Source organism: Anas acuta, chromosome 1 (genome assembly GCF_963932015.1).
Source record: "Anas acuta chromosome 1, bAnaAcu1.1, whole genome shotgun sequence".
Lineage (NCBI taxonomy): Eukaryota > Metazoa > Chordata > Aves > Anseriformes > Anatidae > Anas > Anas acuta.
In genome coordinates, this window is record NC_088979.1 from 82,521,792 (window position 1) to 82,549,366 (window position 27,575).

The 27,575-nt window shown below is 37.3% G+C and overlaps 1 protein-coding gene across 17 annotated transcripts in view; it reads right to left on the reverse strand.

Annotated features, from left to right (window-relative positions):
* The window catches only part of KDM6A (lysine demethylase 6A), a 150,747-nt gene that overhangs the window by 7,942 nt on the left and 115,230 nt on the right, over positions 1-27,575 (reverse strand). For all 17 annotated transcript variants that reach the window (XR_011097577.1, XM_068685617.1, XM_068685671.1 and 14 more), the window contains 9 exons: positions 14,912-15,041; positions 13,267-13,372; positions 12,351-12,556; positions 9,906-9,970; positions 9,688-9,762; positions 7,782-7,930; positions 6,443-6,557; positions 4,410-4,597; positions 3,005-3,146 (listed from right to left, as the gene is read on the reverse strand). Coding sequence is in view for 16 of the 17 variants with exons in the window: in XM_068685617.1 (XP_068541718.1) it covers positions 3,005-3,146; positions 4,410-4,597; positions 6,443-6,557; positions 7,782-7,930; positions 9,688-9,762; positions 9,906-9,970; positions 12,351-12,556; positions 13,267-13,372; positions 14,912-15,041 (1,176 nt within the window). In the remaining variant the exon portion in view is untranslated. The remainder of the gene's footprint in view (positions 1-3,004; positions 3,147-4,409; positions 4,598-6,442; positions 6,558-7,781; positions 7,931-9,687; positions 9,763-9,905; positions 9,971-12,350; positions 12,557-13,266; positions 13,373-14,911; positions 15,042-27,575) is intronic.

The following is a 27,575-nucleotide window of genomic DNA, read 5'->3' on the forward strand; positions in this document are numbered from 1 at the left end:
TCAAATATTTAAGAGAAGATTTTGAAAGTGTGCTGAGAAGCCTGTTCTAATATTTAGATAACCAGTAAAGCTTCTGATGCGTGGAGACCATTGCAAAACTGACCTCTTTGTATCTTCCAGCTATTTGGCTTCCCTACCGACACTGAAATGTGATCTGGCTTTATGATTCTGTGCAAAATCATTTCTCCCATGTCCTGGTGTTTTACATTTATAAAACTATTTTTGTAAAAGAACTTAGTATTTCAGTTACTTTGAAATTATTTTTTATGCCTTTTTGCTATGTTCCCACTCTCTCTAAAGTTTTTCTCTTCCTCAGAGGCATTTGGAAGTCCTTCTGTCTTTCCATTTAAGTTTTGCTGTTAATTTTTCTTTTTTTGAGGGTTGTGCTCTCTCAGTCAAGTTTATATCATTTTATCTGTCTGCATTCCCACCCAGGATTTTACTGTTAACATAAAATTTTTAGAAAACATCTCATGAGAAAGTTTCAGATTTTGCTCTGTGTCTTTTATCTAGAGCAAGGCAGCACTAAAACGTACATTACCTAAAAACACAAGGAGACTACAAATTCCTTCGAAAAGCAAAGAGCTTTTTTTGATTTTTTTTCCTACTGCTATTCTATTTCTTTTCATCATTAATCTAATTCCGAATACTTATATATATTCTTCTCAGATAACCTAGTGAGACACACTTGTATTTATCTTTCAAATTGGAATTACAAACTACTTTTTATCATTTTCCAAAAGCTGTTCTTTTGTGATATTCTGATACCTAAGAAGCCCCAGAGACAGAAGTCAAGCTATCTAAATGCTTGTGATATCTTCAATGTCATAATTTGAGATATATGGACCTCCACTTCGGTAGAAAAGATGACAGCCATGTCACTGATACATTTTTTTTTTCCTGATGACAAATGAACAGTTAGCTATTCCACTTAAAATTGAATCAGCTGTATCAGGAACCACTATTCCTTAGATGTTTTTATACACATACATAGACACAAATATAAACACACAAAAGCCTATATTTTGTATATAGTAAAATCTAGGCTGCAAATGATGATAGCTACTTGCCAGCTGGTACTATTCTCCTCCATACAAGCATTTCCAGGGAAAATTATGCAATTGCTTTCCTATCGTATGGGGATTTGTGACAGTTCCTGCATTTCCACTGTCTATGTAAGGCCACAGTCTAGTATATTAGACTGTGTGTGCTGGTGACACCCATTTCTAGTTACAGCTATATCATAAGTAGGGCAGAGACCACAGTGAAGAGTTATCTGAGGTTACTGTTCCTAGATGTAACATACTAGAGCTCATCATTGGGTCTTCTTCCCCTCCTTTGCATGCAAAGCATGAAACTTGGGATTTGGTTGACAACTTAGACGGAGAGCTTAATCTAAGTAAACCAGAAATGGTGTCAGTAGCATGGAAATACCAAGTGTACTTAAGACCAAACTTTCAATCAGCTCTCAGCAACCTTATTTGTAAAGTACATCCAAAATGTAGGTACCTTGCTACAAAAATCTCAGCTGCTACCAAATAAAGACAGTAGGAAACATCCATTTTGTTCCCTGTATTTCTTCACAACATTTTAAGATCTTCTCTTGGAGAAAGATGCCTAGCTTAGTAATGCTTTTCTCCTTTTAAACCTAAACCATGGCCAAAAAAATCCCACCACCCTTGTGTGAATGCAAAATACAGTTCCCAAATTATTGTAAAATCTTATTTTGCCAAAAACCTTCTAGAGCTCTTCTGACATTTACAATACCTGCTGGGCTTGGGAAGATAAATAATCTGTGAAATAAGTTTTTGTTTGTTTTTTAAAATAGACTTCTTGGTTTCCTCCTTCCCAACACTTACTCCTGTCCCATTTCTCAATTCTAACAGTAGACTACTCAATTTCTCTTCTCCCTTTTTAACAGCTAGCATCCTGACTACGATTGCTCATAACTTAGGGGAAAGACTGTCAAACATTCAAAAAATATTTTCTTCAATCTAGATATTTGTTGATATGTTTTAAAAAAAAGTATTCATATTTAAGTGCCATTCCAAAACCTAGTTATGCAGTTACTACAAACCTGTCTTCAACCTGCAACACTCTTGTGCCTTATAGTTACCATCTTACTTGTCAAATGATAGAAGGATTCAATGCCTGTTGATCCAGCATGCTGAAAGGACTAAGTACCTAAGCCTTCTAAGTACCTAAGCCTTCTAAGTACCTAAGTTCTTCTGGTTGGTTGAAGAAAAACAGAGAGCTGTAACCATAGCATTCTCATGATGAATCATTCATTTTGGAATTTATTCCTCCAGTTTCTTTGGGACAAGCCTATGATATATGCTGAAATGTCCATTTATTCCTTACCCTGGATTTAATGATTTATATTTGCTTGAAGTAGCACTCTTAAAAACATTACTAAAGATGCTCTGAGTCAGGAATATTTCTGCATTTTGGAGTAAGTGTATGAGAAATGTGCCTATACTCAAGTATCATTTTAGAGATCAGTTCATTGTTCAGAAGAGCGAGCAAAGGGAAGGAGGCTTCCAATTCCTACTTGGCCTTATTTAAAAATTTATATTGGATTTCCAAATGACAGTGTGTGAGCCTTAACTAAAGAGAGGTTCTAGAAATTAAATTTAACTTTGCTGTAAAAGTAAGTAATGATTCTAATATTTCGACTGATAACCTAAATTTGTTATTTCTTATGGTATACACTCTGAACAAGTTTTGTTGTCTAAGTCAACTGCTTCTGTAAACCGCTGTATTGGAGTCTATTGCATATTTAACAACAGAGGTTAATTAGATCATTCTCAAGCTATGTCACAGTATCATCAAATATAATGTATTACAATCAGTATCTAAAAATGGGTTCTTTAAAAAACAGACTGTGAAATCATTTTGGCTTGATTCTCAGGAACAGAAGTTTTACAGAGGGCTATTTACAGATTAACTCTTGTTTTATGGTTGAAGAGGAAATGGATATAGGAAATATTAACAGTAAACTTACTTTATCATTTCAAAAAGCTTTGGATCTGAGACCTTGATATTTCGAGCCATATTCCATGAAAGATGAACCATGGGTACTATGGACTTTACGCTCTGAAGTTTATTCCACTCGTACCGTTCCACTGCCAATTTGTACTGACAGGCTATAGAAAATCACAGAAGTAATTAGCCAACTTAATCCAAAATAATTTGATTATATTTAAAATCTAGGCTTTTAAGGGCGAGATTAAACAGCCTATTCGCTGCAACTATATTTAAATTAAAAAAAAAAAAACAATAATCTCTAAAACATTTATTTATTATATTTCAGAAGCTGAAAGAACATAATACCACAGTAGCAACAACCACCTGTGAAAACAAGAATTTACAACTGTTTGATTTCTATGCTGAACAAAGAACATGAATTCAAAAAGGGTTACTTTAATTTCTCAAACATTTGAGATAAAAAATATCTACATTTGAAATATCTGCACCTTGCAGACTTTTGCAATGTCTGCATATTCTTTATCATTTCACAGTGCTACAGCATATAATTTGAGAAGGAAGACTGCACCTTGAGAGGTTTGTGCAGTGAGTCAGACTTTTTCATTAAGCAGCCTACTCACCCCACACTTTTTAAAAAAATGTTTTGCAAAACTTACTGTGAGTGAATATGTGATATCTGTATCAATTGATCATATAATCCTGGAGACACCCTATTTATTGCACCATAATGAAATAAAGATACAACTTAAACTATTCAAGAAAACAGTGTGTTTCTTTTTGTTGTTTTTTGTTTGTTTTGTGTTTTTTTTTTTTGACATTCTGTCCAAATTCCTAACAATCTCCTTATTTTTGCTGTGAACTTTTTCCCATCTTCACACCTAAAAATCTTCCTAAACCATGGTTCAAAAATAAAGGCTTCCAGAGCAGCAGGCCTGAAAAATCTTACATTCCTTCATTTAAATATATATATTTTAATCAACTGTTTGTGTTTACTGATGCTTTCACTAAGGAGCTGTTAGGTATCTCTTGTCCTGAAAAAATGAGATTAGACAAATCCTCAATTTGAAAGTAAGCTGTAGCATAGTCTTTTGGGTAGAACAGGCTTGGGGAGAGAAAGGTAAGAAAATAGCCTACAAAACAGAGTGTATGAATTCATCTCAACACTTTGTCCTGCTAGTGTTTGCTATGCAATTGTAATTTCTAGAAGTCCATTAGATAGAGGAGTGCAATGACTGCATTCTTGCTGTTTTCACTTCCTCTTACCAATGAAATTATTTAATGCTTCAAGACACCAAAATGTTAAAAAAAAAAATCATTTTTTTTTATCTAGCAAACTTGTTAAATTATTAAGAAATGGCAGGTTCCACAGCTTACATAGGATAGTATGACCTTACTTCAGCACACATGCTATTCAACCATACCTGTAAGAGGGCCAACGTTCCAAGCGATGTTGTTGCACCAACCGATAGCCTGAACCCAGTGAACAGTGCCAGCATTTATCCACACCAAATCCCCTGGTCTTTGAATAAACCTATAAACTGGGACATTGGCTTCATACAAATCCTCCAAGTTTGGCCACCAAGACCCCATTAGGAAATTCATATTGTTCCTGAAACGAGAGGAGAAACAATTTTCAGCATTTATCAGCGTATGTATTAGTAGTCAATACCACAATAAAATTACCTGTAAAAAGTGATCACCATCAAAAATGCTATCTGCAACTAATTACCGACCCAGTAGGACTAGACAAATGGAAAGTTTCATCTATAAAATTTCAGATCCTAATTCAACGTCTTACACCCTGCCATATATTGAAATATTTAACCTTCTGCTCGTGTGAAGTCAGTTCCTGGCTTCCAGTTAAGTTCTATTTTCCTTTAAATTTCCCAGTATTAATAATGCTGAGGAAGAGAAATTCTTGGTTAGATCTAGTGTGACATCGGTGCAGCATGTAGTTTTCTTTTTAACCAGAGCAACTAATTTGATATACACATCTTACGAATGCTTTCTGTTTCAAGCAACGTTAAACATGTACTCATGCTGTCACTGCAAGCATGCACACAAGAACGACCTGTTGGTACTACCTCAACTGCTAGGCACAACTCTATGCTATGTTCAGACAAGAAATACTATACCTGTCCTGAGAAGCAGGACAAAAAGGCCTCCATATGAATTTCCCAACAATGAAATCTTTTCTAGTATGGTTATGCAAAATACACACTTCTCTCCCTTTCTCATCTCAATTTTAGATGATTTTTCTATTGCACATTGGCAATTCAGTTTTCAATGACCATTCAGTGCCTCTATCAGGCACTCTGGACTGTTTAAGAGGTTACCAAGGTCTTAGATTCTCTGTCACGCTTAGAAGGGCACTGCCATAAGGGCAACAAGCATACTGCCATCAGAGACATTGCAATTGCATCAGTGGAATTACAGTTCTGAGGCGAGTAATCTTTGTAAAGGTGGATGACATAAGAACAGTTGTCAGTGTACAGGCAGAAAATACACAGACACTGAGAAGAATTTGCAGAGCTCTGGAGAAGTTCTGAAGAAATGTCAACAGTTTAGATCAGCTAATTTTGCAAGATGAGAAAAAAAAAAATCTCCCTTAAGATCAAACGAACATGGCATGAGGAGGGGACACACCTACTCCTCCTATTTTTTTTTTTTTTTTTTCCTTTCTCCTTCTCCTTAAGCACGCACTCTACACAAAGCAGGACATACAAGCTCTAATTCTGGAGCAAGTCCAGTATTACCCAATGTTCAGTATACCTCAACTTTTTAAAGCAAGTTACAAACTCGTAAGTGTATGTAAAGCATGCCATGACGCCTTCTAGAATCTGGGTAAACTAAGCTCTGCCATTAGAAGCTGCAAGAAGCTGTGCCAAATAGCATGGCCGGGTACTTGCTGGAGTACAACATGTACATTAATCATAATCAAGACTAACAGCATGCATCACCAGGAAAATACTTCACTCCATCACTCCTAAAAACAAGCAAACAAACAAAACAAGAAACAAAAAAACACAAAACCAAAAACCCAGCTCCCTGACCCCCCAATTCTTTTCCGTTACCCTACTACAACAGCCCTAAAAGCCATTATGAAAGCACCACCATTTGTTAAGAGTAGGGGTTAGCTTTAACATGCATAATAAAATGTCCAGATAAACAGCAAGGACTGAGACAGATTATCTGATGTGGCAACATTATTTTCTGAGAGAAAAACTATCACAGGGCACCTAAGGCAATCCATGTTTCTGTACGTTGCACAAATGCTCTATTTTGACATTCTAGATTTTGCATTTTGAGTTGTTTTAAACACCTTTCAAACTACATGGAAAACCCATAAAATACCCACTTTTAACATCCCCAGTGAGTACTTTCCCCCTTCCCACTAGGTCTGATAAAGGAACAGAGAACTCAATAAAAATTGAGAACAGCATGCCCAGCTTACTTTTCACAGAAGTCATTCATGACACCCCAATAGCTTTCAGGGACAACAAACCATTCACAGTCACCTGGACCGATATTTATATTTACTGAACAAAAGTTGTTATTTTCTTGATGACCTGAAATTTAGAGAAAAAGAAATACACGTTATGTAAGGCTGAGCTATCAAAATAACACCATGAAAATGCAAAGTTAGTTACAGTTACTAAAAACAAAACAAAACAAAAAAACAGTTAAAAAAAAAAGTTTTACAATTTTTATTTATTTTTATATATTTACATATATTTACATATATACTTATATAAACAGTTTAAAAACAGTTTAAGTTTTTATATGATACCTGTTGCATTGTTTAGGGGCTTCACAGTATTAAGAAATGTAATTAAGTTGTCAATGACAAGAGAATTCTGCTTTTGTTAGTTTGTGGAAAATGCAAAATTGGAATTACCAATCTTATGAAACTGGCCAACACATAAGCAACTCCCCTTTAGTAGAAATAAATGCTTCAAGATGCTAAAACCTCGATTTTGTGTTTTGTGACAGCTCTTGACAGTCAGGAGCAAAACTCCATGACTTCAGGCACTGAGCAGACAAGTGGCAAGAAAATCTGTCCCAAAGAGCTTTCAAAATCAATGTAGAAATACCAGAATTTTATCTTCTTTTGACAGCTGGAAAACTGAACCATAATCCCTAATAGAATTATCTAAAGAAGTACTTCAGCACAAAGAGATTCTGAAATTTAGTCCAGATCCCACAAGTCTCAGTCCAGTGCCTGTACTGGTTTTGGCTGGGACTGAGTTAATTTTGGCTAAGCATCTGCCTGCCAATGGGAAGTAGTGAATGAATTCCTTACTTTGCTTTGCTTGTGTGCGCAGCTTTTGCTTGACCTATTAAACTGTCTTTACCTCAGCCCAAGAGTTTTCTCACTTTTACCTTTGTGATTCACTTCCCCATCCAACTGGGAGGGGTGGCAGTGACAGGATGTGTGGTGCTTCGTGACCTCTGGGGGTTAACCCACAACAGTGTCCCACCACAACACTATTCATTACAGGGTCTTATTCTCAAGGCAGCTGAGAATTTAAAAAGTACAACCACCAAGCACTGCAGAAATCCATAAACTTCCACTACACGGAAATTCAGTGGTTTGCACATGCAGAACTAAGTTAAATGAGAAATTAAAAAATTCTGAATGTGTGCTATTTTATCTTGTTCAAACCTGCTAGAAAATAAGAAAAATTTGCAGTGCAGTTAACACCACAACAGTAGAACCTGTTTTTTTTTGTTGTTGTTGTTGTTGTTTGTTTGTTTCTATTGCTGTTTTTCCATGCAAAGATTATACTCACCTGGTGTTCTGCTTCCTGGGACCTTCATGTACAACTGCACTGTGTTCATGCCCAGGATGGTATGACCAACATGGCTTAGAAGATTTCCTGCTGATACCACACGTACAAAAGCAGGAAGTTTTGTCAGTTCATGGAGTTGCAACTTCCACCTGCAGCAAAATAGCAAATCGACAAACTGTGAATCCCTAAAACTCTTCTAAGAGTTTGGGAAAGACAAATATTTTTAAAAAATTATTAGTGTTAGTGATGAAGGAGGAGACAACCTTCTACTGTGTAACTTACCATCTTTAAAGAAGGAAGTTTACAGAATGCAATAACCTTACTTGATAGCTACAGAAATTTAGATGGCAATTTTTATTTAATTGTGAACTAGAAGACCTGGTGACCTAACTGAATCTTGCAGTTATGCAATCAGTTGCTATACCACTGGAAAATCCTGCTTGCAATTTACAGCTTGGTGTATATCTTTTCCAAGCAAACCCACAAGTTTGCTCTCCCCACACTCTAACCCAGTCAGGAACTGTTTTTGAAATACTTCCAAGATCCAAATGATAATGACGACATGGCATTTGCTAGGAAGACTGAACACACCTTAACTTGCAAACACTATTGCTGTGACGAAGAATATAGTTAACTGTATGCACATGCTATGGAACAGAATATTTGTATTAGTGAAAACGTATCTTCAACCACAAAAATCTCCTAACTTAAGTGTGGAGCTCAGTAATGTCACCCAGGTATCTGTGTTACTCTCATGATTCCAAAATATTTCCAAATGTAATCACACATATGACAGGTTAGTTGAGGGGGAAATTTTTTTTGTAGCAAAAGCTGAGACTGCAGATCAGATGATCTTGCATCTGTCTGTGATCCTTCAAGAACTATTTAAAGTATCAAAACCAATTCCTATGAGCCTCAGGTTAGTCGTGCTTAGATTAAAGTCTCTCTCACCCAAAGCACTGCTCTCAGGGATAGTTTATTGGCAACAATTTTGTACCTACAGATGGAATTTTCTTTAGAAAAAAAAAACAATCAATATTTAAAATTTCATAACAATCTCTAAACACACATCTGTATACACAATGATATTCCAGAGAAGACGCCACAAAAGACCTATCAGCATCTTAAGCAGGCCTTATTCCTCAGTTTCCGACACTATAACATTTTTTCCTGCTATAATTACTGAAATACATCAGAATTTTTCTACTGCAGCTGGTGGGACTGATGGCCTATATGTAATAGTATATGTTTCCATACATTTCCAAGTAGAGATTGAAAAAAAAAAAAGGACTTTCAGGGTATTTCTGATACATTCTCAAGTTTTTCTGTGCTACTTTCCTCCACTTCTTGGCTTCACAAAGATATCTCTAGTCTAAAGAATACTCTGTGTTTCCACCCCTCCCCTTTGTGTGTGTGTGTGTTTAATTCTGGGTGAGTATCATGGCTTATCTACATGCATGCATCAGTCTGTTTTTTGCTACCTATACTGAACTCTGTTCCTGGGTAGTGAAACAAGAGCTAACAGAAAATGGAAACAAGAAGAATGAGCACTGGAACAAAAGGGGATGGAGGAGAAGGGAGGAAAACAATTTAAAACATCAGAATGAAACAAGGGAATGTATTAGAAGGATTACTAGAAAGAACAGTGACTGATGGATGCTTAAAGTTGCTTACTGAAAAAATAAAGATCCTGGAAAGAAAAGTTTGAAAAAAGATTTTAAGGCAAGACAGATTCATAACAACTTTTTAATACTAAAGGTAACAATTTAATTGCAGTAATGGGGCTTCCAAATGGAATTGGGTTTATCAACAAACCAACTGACCTCTGAGAAGAATGCATTAGTTTTCCAGGAGTATCACACTGTAGAATACCACTGTGAGCAAAAGAAACTGCAATCAGACTTACTTTTTGTCATCTGACAGGTCAATGTTGGTCCCAAACTTGATTGTTTTAAAAGGTCCTCTTCTCCTCCTCCCAGAGCTGTAAATACAAAAAATGTAACAGATGAATGTGAAAGTAAGAACAGTGTTTAAAAAAAAAAATCAAAAACAAACAAACAAACAAACAAAAAAAAACAGCACATAAAACCAGCTATAGAATTATCATATTAATACCACACTTACTTATCTGAAGATGTGGATTCATTATCTGAGTGGTCCTTGTGGTGACTCTTTTTCTCATTTTCCTCCTATAAAATACAATTGTGAAAATGTTTAATAATTTAAATAAATGATAACATTTAAATAACTTAAATATAAAATAAGTGTATATATAAAATATAGGCATATAAAGGTATGAAGTGATAGCCTGCTAACAGACTTAAGTACATTTGTTTCAAGATGGTCGTACAACTTTTAAAATATTTATTTCTGGAATATTATATGAGCATTACTGTTAAAATATATAAGAACCAGTTATTAGTCAAAAACATTGAAAAAAATTCTTCATAACTAAAAATTCAGTCAAGTTCAGGCCAGGAAACAAGAAGTTTCTACACTGTAAATATTTCTGTTAGCCTATATTAGAGTGGCAAATTAATGTGTTGGTTCGCTTCATTATGCAGGTGAAAAGGAAACCAATCTAAATGAATACTGCTAACTTTTTTAGACGAGAACATTTATCTACCTTCAAAATCAAACAGGTCTCCTGACGTGAAACTAGGATGACTAATATTTATAAAATTCATTTTATAATATCCATTATACAAAGTCTTTTGAATTTTTAATAGCCATCTGCTATTTTAGCACTGCAGTACTTGGACCATGACTACTGGAAAAAGTCTAACTAATATTAAATGATGTAATTTTATCTTTTTAGCAGAGAGGGCTCAAAATCCTATTCTAAAACCTTCTTTTTTCACAACTAGATGGACAAAGAAGGTGAAAGAGTAAGATGAAAAGTAGGAAAGAACTGCCTGGATGCTTTCCAAAGATCTTTGTCTCTGAATGGGATTGTTGTTAAGTCTCAAAGTGCCCTATGTACCTGAGAAAGTCTTATTCATCCTTTGAATGAAGGACAAAGAGAAACAAAAAGGAACCTAGTGATGATGGATTTATGAAATCCTGAAAGACATGTTAGAAAAGCAATGTAATAGTTGTTAGAGGGAAAAAAAAGAAGGTCACTTAAGGCTAGCCAACATGATTGTGTCAGTAGAAAGAAGAAACATGGCTTTCATTTGAACACTACAAAAGTCACCTAAGGACAGGACAAAGCAGTGTTAGGCAAAAGAAGCACATGCACTTAGAACAACGTCGTTTTGATTTCCAAAGGAAAAATGAAAAATTGTCATTATGAAAATTATTTTACATGCTATATTTTTACTCCCAATTTCTAACAGAAAAAATAAACAACAACCACCACAACACCAGAAAATACTGCAGTCGCTTCTTGGTGCCAAATCAAAGCTGAGACTTTCCCGCTGACAAGCTCATACATAACCAATTACATACTTTATTAAACGTACTTTTCTGTAACATTATACATATGCCATGTTCTCCAGCTCCTCAGAACTGATGCTCAAGAATACAACGCTGGTACAAATCTTCACAGAAAATCCCATGCAAGTCCCAAGCTAGGCCAATCTACACACTCTTAATGATTTCAGTGCTCTCCACCTCCCAGTAGTATTCCTTTGCCTTTTCCTCATCCTATACCAGTCTCACTCAAATTGTAACTACCTTGCCTTTTCTTTTCTTCAACCACAGATTCATTTTTTTGCTTTAAATCCTTTCCTCTAACTCATGAAATTTGAACTGAGAATTTCTCTTTTTCCCTTTATGAAACCATTGTTGTTTTAGTATAACAGCAGTGAGAACTGCAACCAACAACTGATTCCCTGTGTTTTCCCAATTATCTAATCAACAACTGGTCAATAATACCTTTTCTTTTGTTTCACCTTACCCTAATCTTTTCACAACACTCAATAACATACGCCTTAGATGAATGCCCACAGCTAATTACAAGGATGCACTCACTACTTCAACAAAAATATTGAAAATTAGTATCAATAAAGTATAATGTATGTCAACTTCTATACTAAACAGAAAATGTTATGTTTGGAGCCCAGCTGTAACAAATACGCAAAGCAGACACTCTGAGGGGGGGAAATGTTAATACAGTATTTTAAACCATTTTGCTGAAAGAGAAGTATGAGCATAGATTAATTAAGCATGCTATGAAGAAGTAAGAAATATCATTTCAAAGCGTGTGTGAAATTAGAAGCAATACAAATAAGAAAACTGTCTGAAGTTCTATGCGTTTTAATATGCATTTTGATATCACTATACAAAAGCTGAAAGGTAACAAGCTTTTACAACATGTAACAGCCAGGAGCTTTACATTAAGAAAATTAAGTCTACATTAAGAACCTGGTGGGAACAAACACCCTGAACACCGTTTGACTCTCTATTCATAATGGAATTTGTAAAATTATTTGTGCTCTTCATGCTGACGGGAATGCCTCTGTTTCCTTAGAACTAGTGCATTTTTTCCCAATAGCCATTACTAATACAATTTGGTTCCAGAGTTAGTACACAGTTTGTAAGTTTTAACTTGAACAATGGACTCACCCTTAAAGACTCCTGGAACGAAGAGGCCTGGTACTGTGCATATTTAGCAATTGTTGTATGAGATCTACTGCTTTCACAACGCCATATTTTCTTTGTTCCAGTGGGGTCCCAGTTTTCATCTGCTGGCTGCAGTAGTTGTGTCCTCACTTCTACTATGTGTTCATTATTTGCTTCTACCAATGTCTTAGTAGAGAAGAGTCCTAAATCTAATAAATAATAGAATTCACAAATGATAGTTAAAATATTACAAAAGTTCCAGGAATATAAGATATTAATACATAACATTATCTAAAGGATTAATCTAAAACATATTTTTACCTCAGCCTTCAAAATACAGCCCCCCCGTATCTTAAAAATTAACACTTCTGATAACACTCAAAAAGCTTTTCTGCACAACAGGAACTTGGCAGCTACTATAGTATGAGCTATATTCCAGCATCTGTAAGATGTATATTCCAAGAAAAATCTATAAACATGGATAAATCTATTACCAATGAAGTATTTTTCAGACAACTAGAGCTCTATGAATGTACTTCCATTATGTAACCCACTTCCTACTAGCAATGACAGTTTTTCAAGGTACAAAGTTCAAAATATTTTACACAGTGAGATCACTAAATCTAAGCACAAAGACACATAGCCATAGCTTCCATAAGAAAAAAGACCATCTGTAAGCCCCCAAGCCCACAGCTCAGTTCTTCTCCATGATCAACAAAATCTGCTGGAATTTTTTTTTCAGAGATGATCTAGGTTAGAAACAGTAGTGAGCTACGTGACAACACATTACCCTAATTAATTGAAATACAAAAGTAATATAGTATTATAAAAAAATTCCACTTTTAAGAACTGAGAAACTTTAAACTTTTTGTTTAAATGCATACATTTTTCAAAGAAAAAGAAACCAAAGTAAAGTTACCTAATTTAAGCGCTCCAGCAAGGCCACGTATTACAGTAACAGGGTTGTTTGGATTTGTACAAAATTGATGTAAAGGTGGAAAGAAAGCATCTCGTTTATTTTCCAACTGTAAAATCATAATGGAATATTAGATGTCAGATGAATTTAGACTCCTTGTTTGTAAAATAAGAAAGAGTAATAAAAAATGAGAAACAACAAAAAGATGGGAATTTTAACCATTTCCCTGCACTGAGGGGATTGAACAGCAACACCATACAACCATTTCCATGTTATAAACTGGGTTCACTCCATCTGAAATTAATTAATTATTGTAATTTATTTCTTGGCATGAATTATTCTCAGGTTGCTTCAGCTTTTGCAACTCAGGTTTCCTGCAGTTTATTTCTTTATCTGACGGTAGCCTTGTAAATTCTCTGAACCTGCAGAATTCTCTGAAGAGCAGGATAATATACTAGCATTCTTTTCAGAAGTCAAAAAAGCTAATCCTACAGATAATGTACATGAGAAACAGTATAATTAAAAAGAGTACTCTCAGAGTATATCTCACATTAACTAAAAATTATTTGATTTTCCTATGCTTTTGCACATCTATGACTTCAATTTTATGCTATAGTTTCACCTGACTTTTATTTTTAATTGCTATGAACCTTTTAAAATCCTGCAGACTGTGAACAAAATACCAATGATACTGTAGACAGAGACAGCATAGATGCCGAAAACATCTCTTTCAATAAACAAAACACAATACAGGTTTCCCAAATACTGGCACATCTATCCAGTATGCTGCAACATGGGGATTTACCAGCTTTGCAGAGAGCCGATGAAGCTGTGATGGACTTGTAATTGGGTAGATTAATTCAGGTGCAACACTTTGAACACAGCACTATTGCTTCCATCCTAATCTAGTGCTTAGGCTGACTGCTTGTATAGTATCACACCAAGCTGCCAAGTGCTGCTGGTCCTAAAGTTCATCTGAATAAAGCCAGCCTGAGGTTTTTACATTAGCTGTATGGATATACTGTAATTTACTCTTCCATTATAAAGGAAGTTGGCTACAGTACTTCATAAAGCTATTACAGAACTTTGTTTCCAGAACAGAACTTTAAATGGTTGCATAAGAAAAAAAAAAAAAAAAAAAAAAAAACTACCTACCTAACAGGCAATTTTTTGTAGGCCCCTTCCAACTGAACTATTCTATTAACAAAATTTGTCTTTTCCTAATTATGACATTTTCTTGTTACCATCACCTCAACGTTTGTTAATTTTCCTTAGTATATTTTGAAGTAGACTGTTCAGAAAGTTCAGTTTAATTATTTGATCATTCATCACTTAAACTGTCACTTGCAAAAAAAGTTCATCTTAAATGAACTTAAACGAAAAGCTTTGTATCCACTGAACCATTTTGCTTATTCCACCAATATTTTAAGTATTAAAACATAAACTACAAATTTTTCAAGTTGTTTTTCCCCTTCTTCACTGATCTGCTGAAATTCTTAATTTACAACTATTTTAATAGTCAAACCCTGTCTCAAAATTCTCTTTAAGTTTAGCATTTTTACTGCTTATATACTAGCTGGAAGAGCAGTGTATCTAAGTAATTAAAAAAGACAGTCAGCAGTGTACTTCTACCATCAGGTTTACTTACATAAATACTAGGTGTAGGTGGATTCAGCTTGTCCTTTGGCAAGGGAGGGTATGGTGGAGGCGGTGGTCGTGGAGGTGGGCATTTATCCAATAGAATACTACTGTTAGATAAGCCATTTTTACCCAGATTCCTAAAAGGAAAGAAGAGCTGCCTCTGTCAATACTTGGTAAACACAATAAAAACACATTAGTGTCATCTCTTCTGCAAAATATTGACATACAAGGAGAAACTAATTCAAGATGCAAATAAAGCTCATATATATATTAATCAAGAATGCTCACTGTGTAGATTGATGTTGTTCAATATCATTCCCATTTTGCACCCAAATCCGCAACACCATCACTATTAGTTAAAAAGAAAGCCAATTTAAATAAAAACATAACTCACTTGACTAAATGTAACACAGAAAGCACGTTTCAACTAGAAGCAGAAGATCCTCACAGCGCTGGCACTCGCCAGGGGATGCAGAATTCACAGCAACTGAGATAATGCAGCCTGCTAATACTGTACATAGCTCCGTGACAGAGCAGTGAAATGGTAACGCCTTTGAGCCTTACACTGCTGGAGTCCCCCCAAAAATAAAGCAGAACATCTAACAACAAATACAGAAGACTAACAACACTAAATTAAACAACCACCTACCTGCCCCTCCCTGATTTACACATTTGGAAGCCAGAAGGAACCACTGTTACTTCATCTTACTGCTTGAGCGACACAGGGAAGAACGAACCTGGTTAAGTTGCTGTTTCAACACCTGTATTTGTATGTGGATCAGGACCTTACTTGGTGTAATTGCTAACCTTTCTCTATAGGTTTTTAGACATGGATAGCCCCCTGTATGCACTTAAACTTATAGAATGAATGACTTTCGGTGCTGCAAATGAATGTAGACTAAGAACACAAAATTTTCAGTTAGTATCAGCAGGAATTCATTAACTAAGTCATCCCTTATTTATGAATTTATTTTATTTTATTTTTTTGTTATAAATGACTGAACTATTTTAAAATTCTTCCAACCAGTATTCAAATCTTTCTTCCAACCTCACTTGATTTGCCAGCTACTGTTCTTTCAACCTCTCAGCGCTTCACAAAATAGGGTATTTCTAATGCATAATTTAGTCATTTATCCTCATAAAACTCACTGGCTACAAAAACGTTGTTCTGGTAATGAAGGTTCTTCATCAGAAAACACAGCTGACGCAGCATTAGATGAAACTCCTCGCAATAAAGCTTGTCACAAACATCGAAACCGTGATAATAGCGCTGAGAAACATCCTAGAGGTTAATGCTGGCGTGTATGATTTCAAATCAAGCTACCAAAAACAATGGCTGTTGGACTTTGGGCTTAAGATCAGAACAGACTGACTGTTAAAACAAACACTTAAAAGTAAAAAAGCAAACATCTCACCCACCTCAGGCTGCAGCAAAGACGAGCATCCCAAGAAACTGGTGCTCATCATGACAAGCAACAATTCAAAACTTCTGCCAGATTTCTATCTCACACACTTCTATCCTCTGACAGAAGATCAGAGCAATACAGACAAAGACAGACTTAACAACAGTCTCCAAAGAAGGCCTGTCAAAATACCAAACACAGCTTATTCCTTGTGCTAGGTGAGTCCAATGCCAAAATAGATTGCAACCTCAAAGAAACTGCAAGAGCAATGCAGACGCTCTGATGAAGCATCATCCAACTTGATACAAACTCACTGACCTATGCCTGATGTCTGAGGTAGTTCTTGTAAAGATGCTACTGCCTCCCCACCAACAAAATCACCCAGAAAACAACTTAGAAACATGGCAATATAAAATCACCTCTACCCAAAGAAACTTATCGACCACGGCTGCATGAGTCTGAGAATCACGAATATACGCACAAGGTTAAACCAGAATAACTAGTTGCTTCTAAACCTGTTTTTTAATCTTTGCATTATCAAACTAAACAACAAAACCAGGAAAAGCAAATCCACAGCATTAAAATCCAACAGAATGATGGAAAAAAATCGTTTAAATTGAACAACAGTTCTCAGGAACTTTCTGATGTAAGGAGGACCAAACCTGAAGAAAAATGAGAGTGCTCAAAACTGGTGTGATTTAAGCTTCTGGAGGCACAAGAAGTTAATTAACCCAGAGCAAAAACTCAATAAAGCCAGGGTATGTGGGGTCTTCAGAGAAGAGAGACATGAGAGAGAGGAAAAAGTGCTGAATGGAGGAATTACACATTTGAAAAGGCAAAAGAGATACAGAAGAAACCAGACAGTAGTACAAATTGAAAAAAAAATAAAAATCAGGCGAACAGAGGTATCTCAAAATCAATACTTTAAGCTAATACTACAGCAAGTGACTCTGAAGTTTGCTATTAAGTTACTAAAACCCTGTATGGAAATTTCAAGAGGAAAAGGGCCAAAGAAAAAAAGCCAAGACAGGAAAACACCTGTAATTCAAGGGGCACAGGATGCAGATGGGCAGAATCTTTGAAGCTGTCTTTAGCAGACCAGTTTCACCATTCTTTTTTTGACCATCAATCACAGTAACTTACTATTAATAGCAATACAGGAGAACTATTAAAGCATTATCCAGTGTGCAAAACAGAGCGATGGAAATTACTAAAACAAACAAACAACCCCCCCCCCCACCCCCAGAAATACTAAGTAAGACTTGAGAGTGGCACCTGAAAGGGAATAGTCTGGCTATTTGCTGAGCATCTCCAGCGATGAAAATAGAGAACCGAAGCCAGTCCAGTGAAAGGTCCTTTTTGACCACAGCAACTGTAAAGAAAATCTCACACCTCTCTGTCACAAGAGCTTATTTTTGTGACAGGATTTCATCCGGGCTGAATGAGGCAGCAGATGCAATGCTTAATTAAAACCAAGCCTGATTTAGGCCCGAAGAAATTATATGTCCAAGTAGTTGCCTACAATGCCATGATGAATTGTGGAAGAATGACTAGAAGGACAGGTTTCATTCATTCACTCAAACTGGCTTTTCACAGGCTGTAGGGGCTGCCGAACACCCCCTCAGACCCACGGAAGCCCAGAGAAGCTGTCAGCCTGGCCAAAGCAAGGAGAGAGGCAGGGCCGTGACCGACCCACAGCACTGCCCGGAGCCCAGGCTGCAGCTCCCAGCTCACTCCCATTTACTTGACAGGAAAAAGCAACAAGTCGTGGAACTGCTTCACCCCACGGACCAAACTCGAATTATGTCATTTATGAATGACACCAACAGAAGCAGATGGAATAGGTGGCTGGACTGTAGGTGATTAACTGACCTCTTGAATAAACAACCACCAGAGCCACTTTCCCACAAGCACAGGGTGACCCAGTCTCCTCCACAGCAGTCCATCAACGGCACTCAACTACACCGAGAATATTCTCAAGTTAGCATGATAGTACTTATTTTCCATGAAACAGGACTCATTATCATCAATCCTTTCAATTTCTTTAACAAATCACCTCAGTGACTTTATCTCTTCCCTCAGGCCTCACGTCAGACCGCCAGCATCACATTTACAGGCCTCAGCCTGTTTATTCCCCTGGAAGTAGGCAGTCCCATAGCATTTTTCAAGTCCTCGGCAACTTTCTTCGTTTTCCCAGAACTACCAAAACCCAAACACACGATCAACAACAGCTCTCCGGCCTGCTCTTCCACAGCTCACGGCCATCTGTTATCCAGGCCTCCGACTTAAAAACACCAAATTCAAGTCTGAGTACTGTTCAGTGTCCTCCTTGATCACTGTGAGAACAGAGAGCGCCTTATCGTACACCCCACGATGTGAACGTGCTATCTGCCTTTTTCCCAAGCACAGAACAAAAATATTTATTGAGCTCTTTTGCCTCTGTGTTGACTATCCTAAGAGCTCTGTGCAGTCATATTAAGCCTTCATGTTTTTTTGTGTGCTTATCCTATTTCATTCCTGGCTATAGTTTTCTTCTGCCCAGCTTTGTTTCTGTTACGAGTTTTCATGAACTTCTAGCTCCAGTGCTTTTGAAACATTTGCCCCTTTTCTTTTAAACGCCTGATTGCGACTTTTTGAGGGCAGTGAAAAAGTTGCTATACGATTTCCAGCTATCCATACATTTGCATTTTAGGTACCTTTTATAGGCCAAACAGAGCCTACGTTGCAATCATTCGCACTTAAGCAGTTATTTTTGTTGTGAAGTCAGACTAAGTGAATTATTATTTGAGGATTAGCTGCCTGAGAATTAACAGGGTTTTACCGCTCAGGAGATTATAGTTATTCTGAAGAACAAAATTAATACCCTTTCTTTCCCACATAAAAATCACATTTAACATGAATGTAAGGAACCGTGGGTTTACGTGATACTCTATCTTAAATCCATCAGAATTACCCAATCTACAGAGAACGAACAAAATGTCTTAAAAACATGCTTGCAGAAGCACGTGAAGCACTGGGATGCACGGTACTTATTTGACCCAGTCCCGATTCAAAACAGAAATACCCAGTCTTCCTTAACAATTAGTGGATGCAATTAATTTCTTTCGTAGTGCAAGTTATTACAAAAGCAGGGGAAAATGGCTGTCGAGACTCCTCATGCTGGGCAGGAGGTGGTTATTCAGTGCCTAGTGCTGGCTCTCCCAGGCTCATCTCCTCAGGCTCCTTCTGTAGCTGGTAGAAAGAGATGCACTCTCAAAGGGCAATTCAAAGAAGTTAAGCCAAGCTTACATTATGCTTAAATGCAAGTAATGCCAGATAATTATACAACCTGTTTATAATGCAGTTCTCTACTTTAGCCTTTCACAACCAGGTACGAGCTGGCAATACTCCCAGAGATCTTTCAAACCTACAGAAAATCCTACAATATAATTGCGGATTTGCTCATTATGCAAATGTATTTCTAATCATTTTTGAATTCTGTTCTGGTTTTGACCTCACTACTATAGCTTGGCAGAGAACTTCATAGGTTAATTATATGTTATGTAAGAAATAAGTGTTCCTTTTTTCTTTCTTTTTTTTTTTTTTTTTAAATGACTTATATCTTTCCATTCTATTTCATTTGATAATCACCTTCTTCTTAGGGTATTAAAATAAGACAAACAAGCACATTAATGACTTATGTAAGAAGAGCATTATAAGGAGTGGTACGAAACTTTCTCTTACTCTCAGCATTCTCCCTCTATAAAGGTAACAGCAAAGTAAGTACAGATCTTTCCTACTTTTTTTTTTTACTGACAGATATTTCTGCTGCCCATCTGCAGACAAAACTGAATGCATTACTCTAAGCAGGCATTAGACAATGAAATCCCAACATTTGACATTTTGATTTTGAAACTTTTGCTACAGTGAAGGTGACTTGCCAGAAGTAAGGTGGCTTTACAGCAACTCAACAATTTGCCTTCAAGCCAAACTAGCCTTTTGCATACAGACAAAAACCTCTTTCCGTAAGTCAGGAGCTGCTTTTGTTTTTAAGAGCAAAACACAAGCTGAATCAGGCTCCTGCTCTACATTCCCCTCAAATAGAGTTGGGCTCTCTGACTCTGGATTGCAGAGTTCCCAGACCAGTGATTCACTCACTGCCTTCTCGCAGCAGATCTGATCACCAAGCAGCCCTTCAGAAACATCCCCCTGAGGCTGTTTCTGCCACAGGCTTCAACACAGAGCCCACTGAGCTATGAGATGTCAGCCCACTTCAGCCTCCAGACTGCTTTTTCCACTCCTCCTCATGACTCTGATTTCCTGTGCTTCTTTACGTGCTGGCCAGTCACCAGCCCCTTTTTTGGACTGGTTTTGCCCAGACTATCTCCTGCTTGCCAACCTATACTCTTATCCTTTTAATACATCCTTCCAGAGGCAGCTCATCTCTGCTGGTCTCCTGTGTCACTTCCTTTTCTCCATGGAATGCTCTCTCCCCTTTCTCGCTACACACCAAGCGAAAAGAACTACAAGGAGCGTGTCAGTCCCTTTTAATATGCATTACCATCAAGCCTACACCTCTCATCTGCCTCCCCCAATAAACCAAACCAGTAAAGCTTTCAAATTCAGGAATGCCTGCGAGTTTCACAATTAGGCTTTCTGTACGCTACAATAAAAGTGACCACACTAACTTTCAGCTGCCACGAGGCTGCCCAATTACTCAGCCTGGCTGGTTGTGAATTTTTTGAAGGCTTCTTACACTGACTCTCAACAATTATCAAACAAAAGTTTTTTTCTGGAGCTTTGCGAGCTCTATTCAGGCTGTGAATGTGCTTTTATAAATAACGATAAAAAGTAACAACTAGGCTATTTCTTTTACGAGAAGCAAAACAAGGCAAATCAGGACCTTTTTTATGCTGCTTAAGGGAGGGACTCGACCTCTCATCAGCTTCAGAGGCAGTAAACGATGGAGCGTCTTAATTTGAGATGGATACTGCATTTTTCACATTACTCCTGCAAGACGCTAATGAGATGAACCAGCTGAAACACAGAGCTGGAGATCAGCTGGTTTCACTTCAGTACAAATAAACAGCTCAAGTTTTAAATCTCCAGTCTTGTGACAACATTTCATTAATTCTCCTTTCAAAAAGACTGCTTGTGGGAAAAAGATACTTAAATCTCTCAGAGTACGGAAAAGAGGTTTTGATAACAGTCTTTTAAAGGAGCCCAGACACGCAGCTCGACAAGGCAGCACGCTCTCCATCTTTTTCCCCCATGTCTTAACAACTGGCTTATCTAATAACAAACAGAACATTTATTCCTAGCAAATTCTCTTCTTTTAGTCACAACAGATTTTCACTTATGCTCAAAATTACTTGGTCTTTTCCATGACCCCTTCTCAATGGGCGATTTTCTCTAAGAATCTAAGGAAGGATAATTAATTTAATAGTACGCTCTTATCTGTGATTTTGCTCAGAGGCTTAAAGAAATTTGGTTTACTATACAGACGGTTTACTACTCGAAACATAATAATTTAGTTGTTTTATAACCACTTTAAAATTTACTGTTGCAATCAGTTTTATTGGCAGGGAAGACCAAGCGAATTACACGTACAGTTCTCAGAATCACCTCCTCGGTTCGCTTTCATCTGTACAATCCAACATTTGTTACCCCGCTATTCTCCAGGATAGCATCCAAATGAGATTTGCATGTTTTAGCCAACAGCTCAGCTGCTGCGTTTCTAAATTCCTCGCAACTTTTCAGCGAACATCAGCTAGTCCTTCAGGGGAAGCTCCACTTAGAGAAGCTTCAATAGCTACTCCAGCACCTTCCGTTTGACCCCTTCTCCGTCTCCTAAATAACCTCAGCTCACCACATGAATAGAATGGGCCTCTGTTAAATATTTCCTCAACATCCTCACTGAGGAAGATGGACATAAAGAAACTTTTAAGCCTCTGGATGATCTTGCCCTACTTAAGCACTTACTTCAGTCTATGAGGAAACAAAACCTTTACCAAGTCTGCTCTTACAAAACAGACAACCTATTCAAATACAATTGAAAAAGAATCAAATGGAGTTGCCTGTTTGGCACGTGTTTTGCATTTTATGATACAAAGGATCTCTATCCATCCAATGGCTTTGCTAGCACAATTTTTTCAGAAAGCACTTACTTACATAAAACAAAATTACAATCTCCTAACATTTATTTTTTGCCTGCCTGCTTCTATTTTTATTTCAATTTACGTTTTCTGAACCCCTTTTCTAATAATTGCTTTTGCCTTTAAAAGGAAACAGCTTTCCTATCTCTGATGTTCCTTTGTTTTTAAAGAACAAGCAAAATCCTAGCAATATTAACAAACAAGTCAGTTTTTAGTGGATGGTATTACAGTGCTGCTTTCTATGAAATCCCTCCTGCGAGATAAGAAATTTCATTATATTGCAGCATGCTATCATGTAGCAGGTCAAATATATTTACATTGCGAATCAACTCTTGTGCATTACTTAATCCCAAACTGCTAATAATTTCAGGTCATTTGTGCTTTAGGCACACAAACCTGTAGGGTTCTCTTCGATAAGACTTTTTTTAAACTTGTAAGCATTTGAAAAAAGATTATGTAAGAAATCAACCTCTGATGACTTTTAATGTGACTTGCACGTAATATTAAATACTCTGGCTTGGAAATAAGTATATATATTAAACTGAGCCAAATACAGAACAATGAAGAAAACAAAAATTAATACAGAACGCCGGCTATAAAGAAAAGCAAGTTACATCCACCTGTTCCCACCTGCCAAAATGTGTTTTCCCCTTTGATATTACCATCAGGAAAACAGAGCAACAGACTATATCAAGGAACTATTTTCAGAAAGCAAAAAGAACATGCCAGAAGATAACAGAAAATAGTTATCCACATCAGTAATGAAGCCAGAATGTCTTTTTGATCATATCACTTGAAACAAGGGAATATGATCAACAACTGGCAAATATGAATACATCTAAGGCCCCGTCCACTGTAGCTGATATTTAAGAAGTACTACTATGGTTTACCTCCCCTTCTCCCTGTGCTTTAAGTTTATTATAGCACAGTTCTTGTTGTTGTTATTTTTGTTTGTTTTAAATTAAAAAAAAATATATTTTCAGGTCTTCTATTGTGGATAAGTTTTCTGCAACTTTTACAGGAATTTTAAAAATCACATTTTATGGTCTCAAATTCAATTTTGTACCTCAAGATACAACTTGGAGAGACAGTACCTAAATGTAATCATCACTACATGAAGTACTTTCAACTCTTCACTTACTCCTTACATTACACCAAGTTTAAACAAGGGTTAATATGCTGCAATTAATTTCTTAGTATCCAGTATGTTACTATATAAACATCTTTTATTCCATTGTGTCTACAAAGTTTCCATATTTAATAAGTAAAGGATTTTGTGCTGAAAGCCCTGGTTAAGTGTTCTCCCCTCCAGACATTTCTCCCTGTGTCAGTCATGCACAGAGCACCTATGGCAAGGGTGTTCTCACCAGAGCTCTGCTCCCAAGCCAGCACTGTGCATGCATGTCCTCAAACACCAACACGTTTGAAAAGAAAGCAAAGGCTGATCAACCATTTGGTACGTGGCTGGGATAGCCTTGCTCGCAAATTGAAAAACAAATAGATATGGGTGACAGGAAAACAAAGTTATTATACATTATATTATATAGTAGTTATGTTTATAGAGTTACCATTTCCAGATACAGATACAGTCAGTAGTCCAAGCCCATGCGGAAACATTTCTTGATCTCTAAGTTACTGAAAAAGTCTGCCCTCAACTTTTTGCCAATGCTCATCTTTCTCGGCAGCTGTTAGCTGTGCATGTAAGCCTTCTGCCTTGCTGAATGAAGGTGCAGACAGGCTGAAGAGGGAGCTCTGAATCTCTCCTCAGTAAGCGCAGTGACAAGCAAAAGGCGCACCGCATCTCCCACTCCTGAGCTGCCTGCGAACTTGACAGGCCAAAGCACTGGCATAGTATGTCCCTTGAAAAATGATGATTACACGAGCCTCGGAAAAAATATGGATTTAAAGAACCCAAGTGAAATCGTGTAGGAAAAGACACGAGACCTGACCCCCACAGAGGTTAACAAGTATTTTTCAAAGGGTCAGTATTTCAGAATCTGGGTCCCTGAATATTGTTAGAAACTTTCATGAACGTTTTAAAACAGAACTCATGTTCATCCTTGTGAATAAAAGAAAGCCATTCGACCATGCAAGATGTCAACAAAAGTCTCCTTGACACGCAGATTCATGGCTATAGGCGCTGTCCACATTTAAAACTGCCCTAAAATCCTGCTTTAGCACCAAGTTAAAATCTCCGAGCCAGTTACCAGCCCTCAGTGGTCAGATGTGCCCTGTTTCTCCTCAGGCAGCAGCCTCCAGGCCCTGAGCGCCACCGCGCCTCCAGCCCTGCACCCACATGGAGCCTGGCCCCTGCCTCCGAGACCCTCACACCACAGTTACTGACACCCCACGGACTACTATGGCTAGCGATGAGAGCAAAAAAGGACAGGCACTGAAAGCTGCTTTAGGATTTTTGTAGTAAAAAAAACCTTTTTGCCACTCAACACCAACCACAAACCTCACCAATGAGGCGCTTGAGAAGCGGCGTACTACAGCAACCCGAACACACCACTGGGCTGCACAAATACACTTCCCATTACTCTCTCCAAAAGGGCTGCACACAAATTTCTGCTAAGCAGATTTGGAAGAGACACACCAGCTACGCTTCAAGAAAGAACTTTATGTCTCCAACAGTTTCTGTTAGGGTAAGTGTAACGCAAATGCACACGAACACCAGACACTGAAGCTATTTTTATACCGCTACAAGCAAGAACATATACATGGTCCCAATTTAAAAAGCTTTTAAACTCCTCGTTTTTATGAATGTGACAGATGTAGACAAGTCACTTGAAAATGAACATTACAGTATAAGACTTAGTATTTGAAAGACAATGAAATAAGCTTCCCACAGTTTTTTTTTTTCTTCTGTCTTTCCTAGGTAATTTTAAGCTGTTAGTTAGTCAATATGAAACCTTTAACTTATGATTTTGATTAACAGCAGGTACTTAAAATGCCTTAGATCGTGGAGGTACTTAACTAACCAAAAATATTCTGACTATGGCAAAGAAAACCCCACTGTAACAGATGGGTCTGAATTTACAGCCATTGTAATCCACACCTACAGATACAGCTCAGGTCACTGAGTACAGCAACACCAAGTTGTAAAATGTCGTGAAGTATTTTCTATTATTTAGTTCAATTTCTTACCATTATAAATACTTTACCTGGGTAATAGATATCTACATGTATGGAGTGCTATACTGTGATCAATATAATTCATCAAATCCCAGCACATTAGAGGCTGGTAACTCTCACAATCATGAATGGATGCAACTTTTTTGCATTTAACTCATTTATGTGGATGCAGTGAAAAAAAAAAGGTTATAAACATTTTTATCATTTCTATAACAACAAAAAGGTTGCTCAAAAGCACCACAATCAATTTGCTATATAACTCCAGACTAAACATTTTGGCATAAAATGTATTAAGATGGTAAAAATTTCAACAAGAATTCCAACACCAGAAAAACACAGATAACATTTCAACTAAAAGACTGTAAGCACAGTTAAGTACGGGAAACGGCAGTGAGTGCAATCCATAACATTCAGTAACCACCTGCTTACAATTTAAGGGACTTCCATGAACTGTACAGACATCTTATACAACTTCTTCCACAAATGGCATCAAATATAAGACACAGCTACAGACATCACGTATCCTAAATGGTCAATTCAATTTCTTAGTATTTTGGATTTCAAATAAAATTATTCCGAGGAAAGGAAATCTCTCCTAACACTACCTTAGGACTTTGCTATAGTCTACATAAGAAAGAATGTCAACAGCAAGCACAATGTGTGAATTTGCAAAAGTATTTCATTATCTGTCAGAATTCCTGCTAGCCTGTGTAAGTGTGAAGTCACCCTGCTTTTGAAGGAAAATAAATTACTTTCAGTAAGCTTCGTCTGAACCATACACAGTAAACTTTAAAATGGAATAAACTATCTTATGTTTAATGTATATTAAGACTGATACCATGGTGCATCAATACAGGATAGTTAAATATAGTAAACCCAGAATTTACAGTGAATTAGTCTTCCTGATTTTGCAGTGTGTAACACCATCAAGCTGTCTGCTTCTGAGAAGAGCTGACATTTCAAACTTGTCCATGTAACCAACACGTTACACTTCTGCCCACTAGCACACTCATATCCCACAGGTACTCCAACACGCCCACATACTCCAAAGGTTCATAAATAAACCTCTTTTAAGTAAAGACCAAAGTGGTATAGATGGCTGCCAGTTTTAATGGAAAATGAAGCCAGCCACTGAAATGCTTTTCCATTTTCAGCAGGTGCGTTTTAAATCTTTACACTTCCAACACTGTCCATGAAAAACTTCTTCAATACTTTAAGATGTTTAAGGATCTTGTTCTGATAAAATTTGTCCAGTGATAGCAGACTGCAGCAGTGTCTCACCAACAACCCACACACAGAACCGAAATTATGCAAACTTTACAGATGCTTTTTTATTGCTTTTCCTCTGGAAGAAAGGGGGAGCCCCACTGACATTTTTGGTGATTTAACAATACCGAGGTAAGAAATAAAGAGCAATTTCAAGGCTTGAAATCTGGTGCTTCTGCTACTCTGCTTTTTGGTAAGCCAGACCTAGGAAACCACTGCGAGCGCTAAGGAAGTACACTGAAGTTGAGTACTTGGAGCTAAAATGAGCCTAACCATTCCAGTGCTAACGTGTCTGTCAAGATGATGAGACTTTGGCGTCAGAGATGGACGCTGGCAGACTCAGCCACAGCAGTTTAAGATATCACAGCCCTTGGGTCTGCCAGCCTCCGCTGCCAGAGGCTACTGGCTCCTGCATAGGCGGCACAAACTGCTGCATTTCTATACCGCAATCACTGCCTGATGTCCTTGCCCGAGGACACTGCTAAGAAGGATCATCTCGAACTTCCACAGCCCAGTCTGCCGCACCGTGCGCCATCCCCCAATCCCAGCAACGACTGCCCCAGGGAAAAGGCCATACAGTTTGCAGTCCTTTCCAGGCTTCCTCATGGCTGGCTTCGCTTTTCACTTTTTCATTAAGCATCTGATGTAAAACAATCATGTTTACTGACTAAAGATAATAAGTGACAGTGACACACCTGCTAATCAGCTGGAATATAAGATGGACTAAGACTTA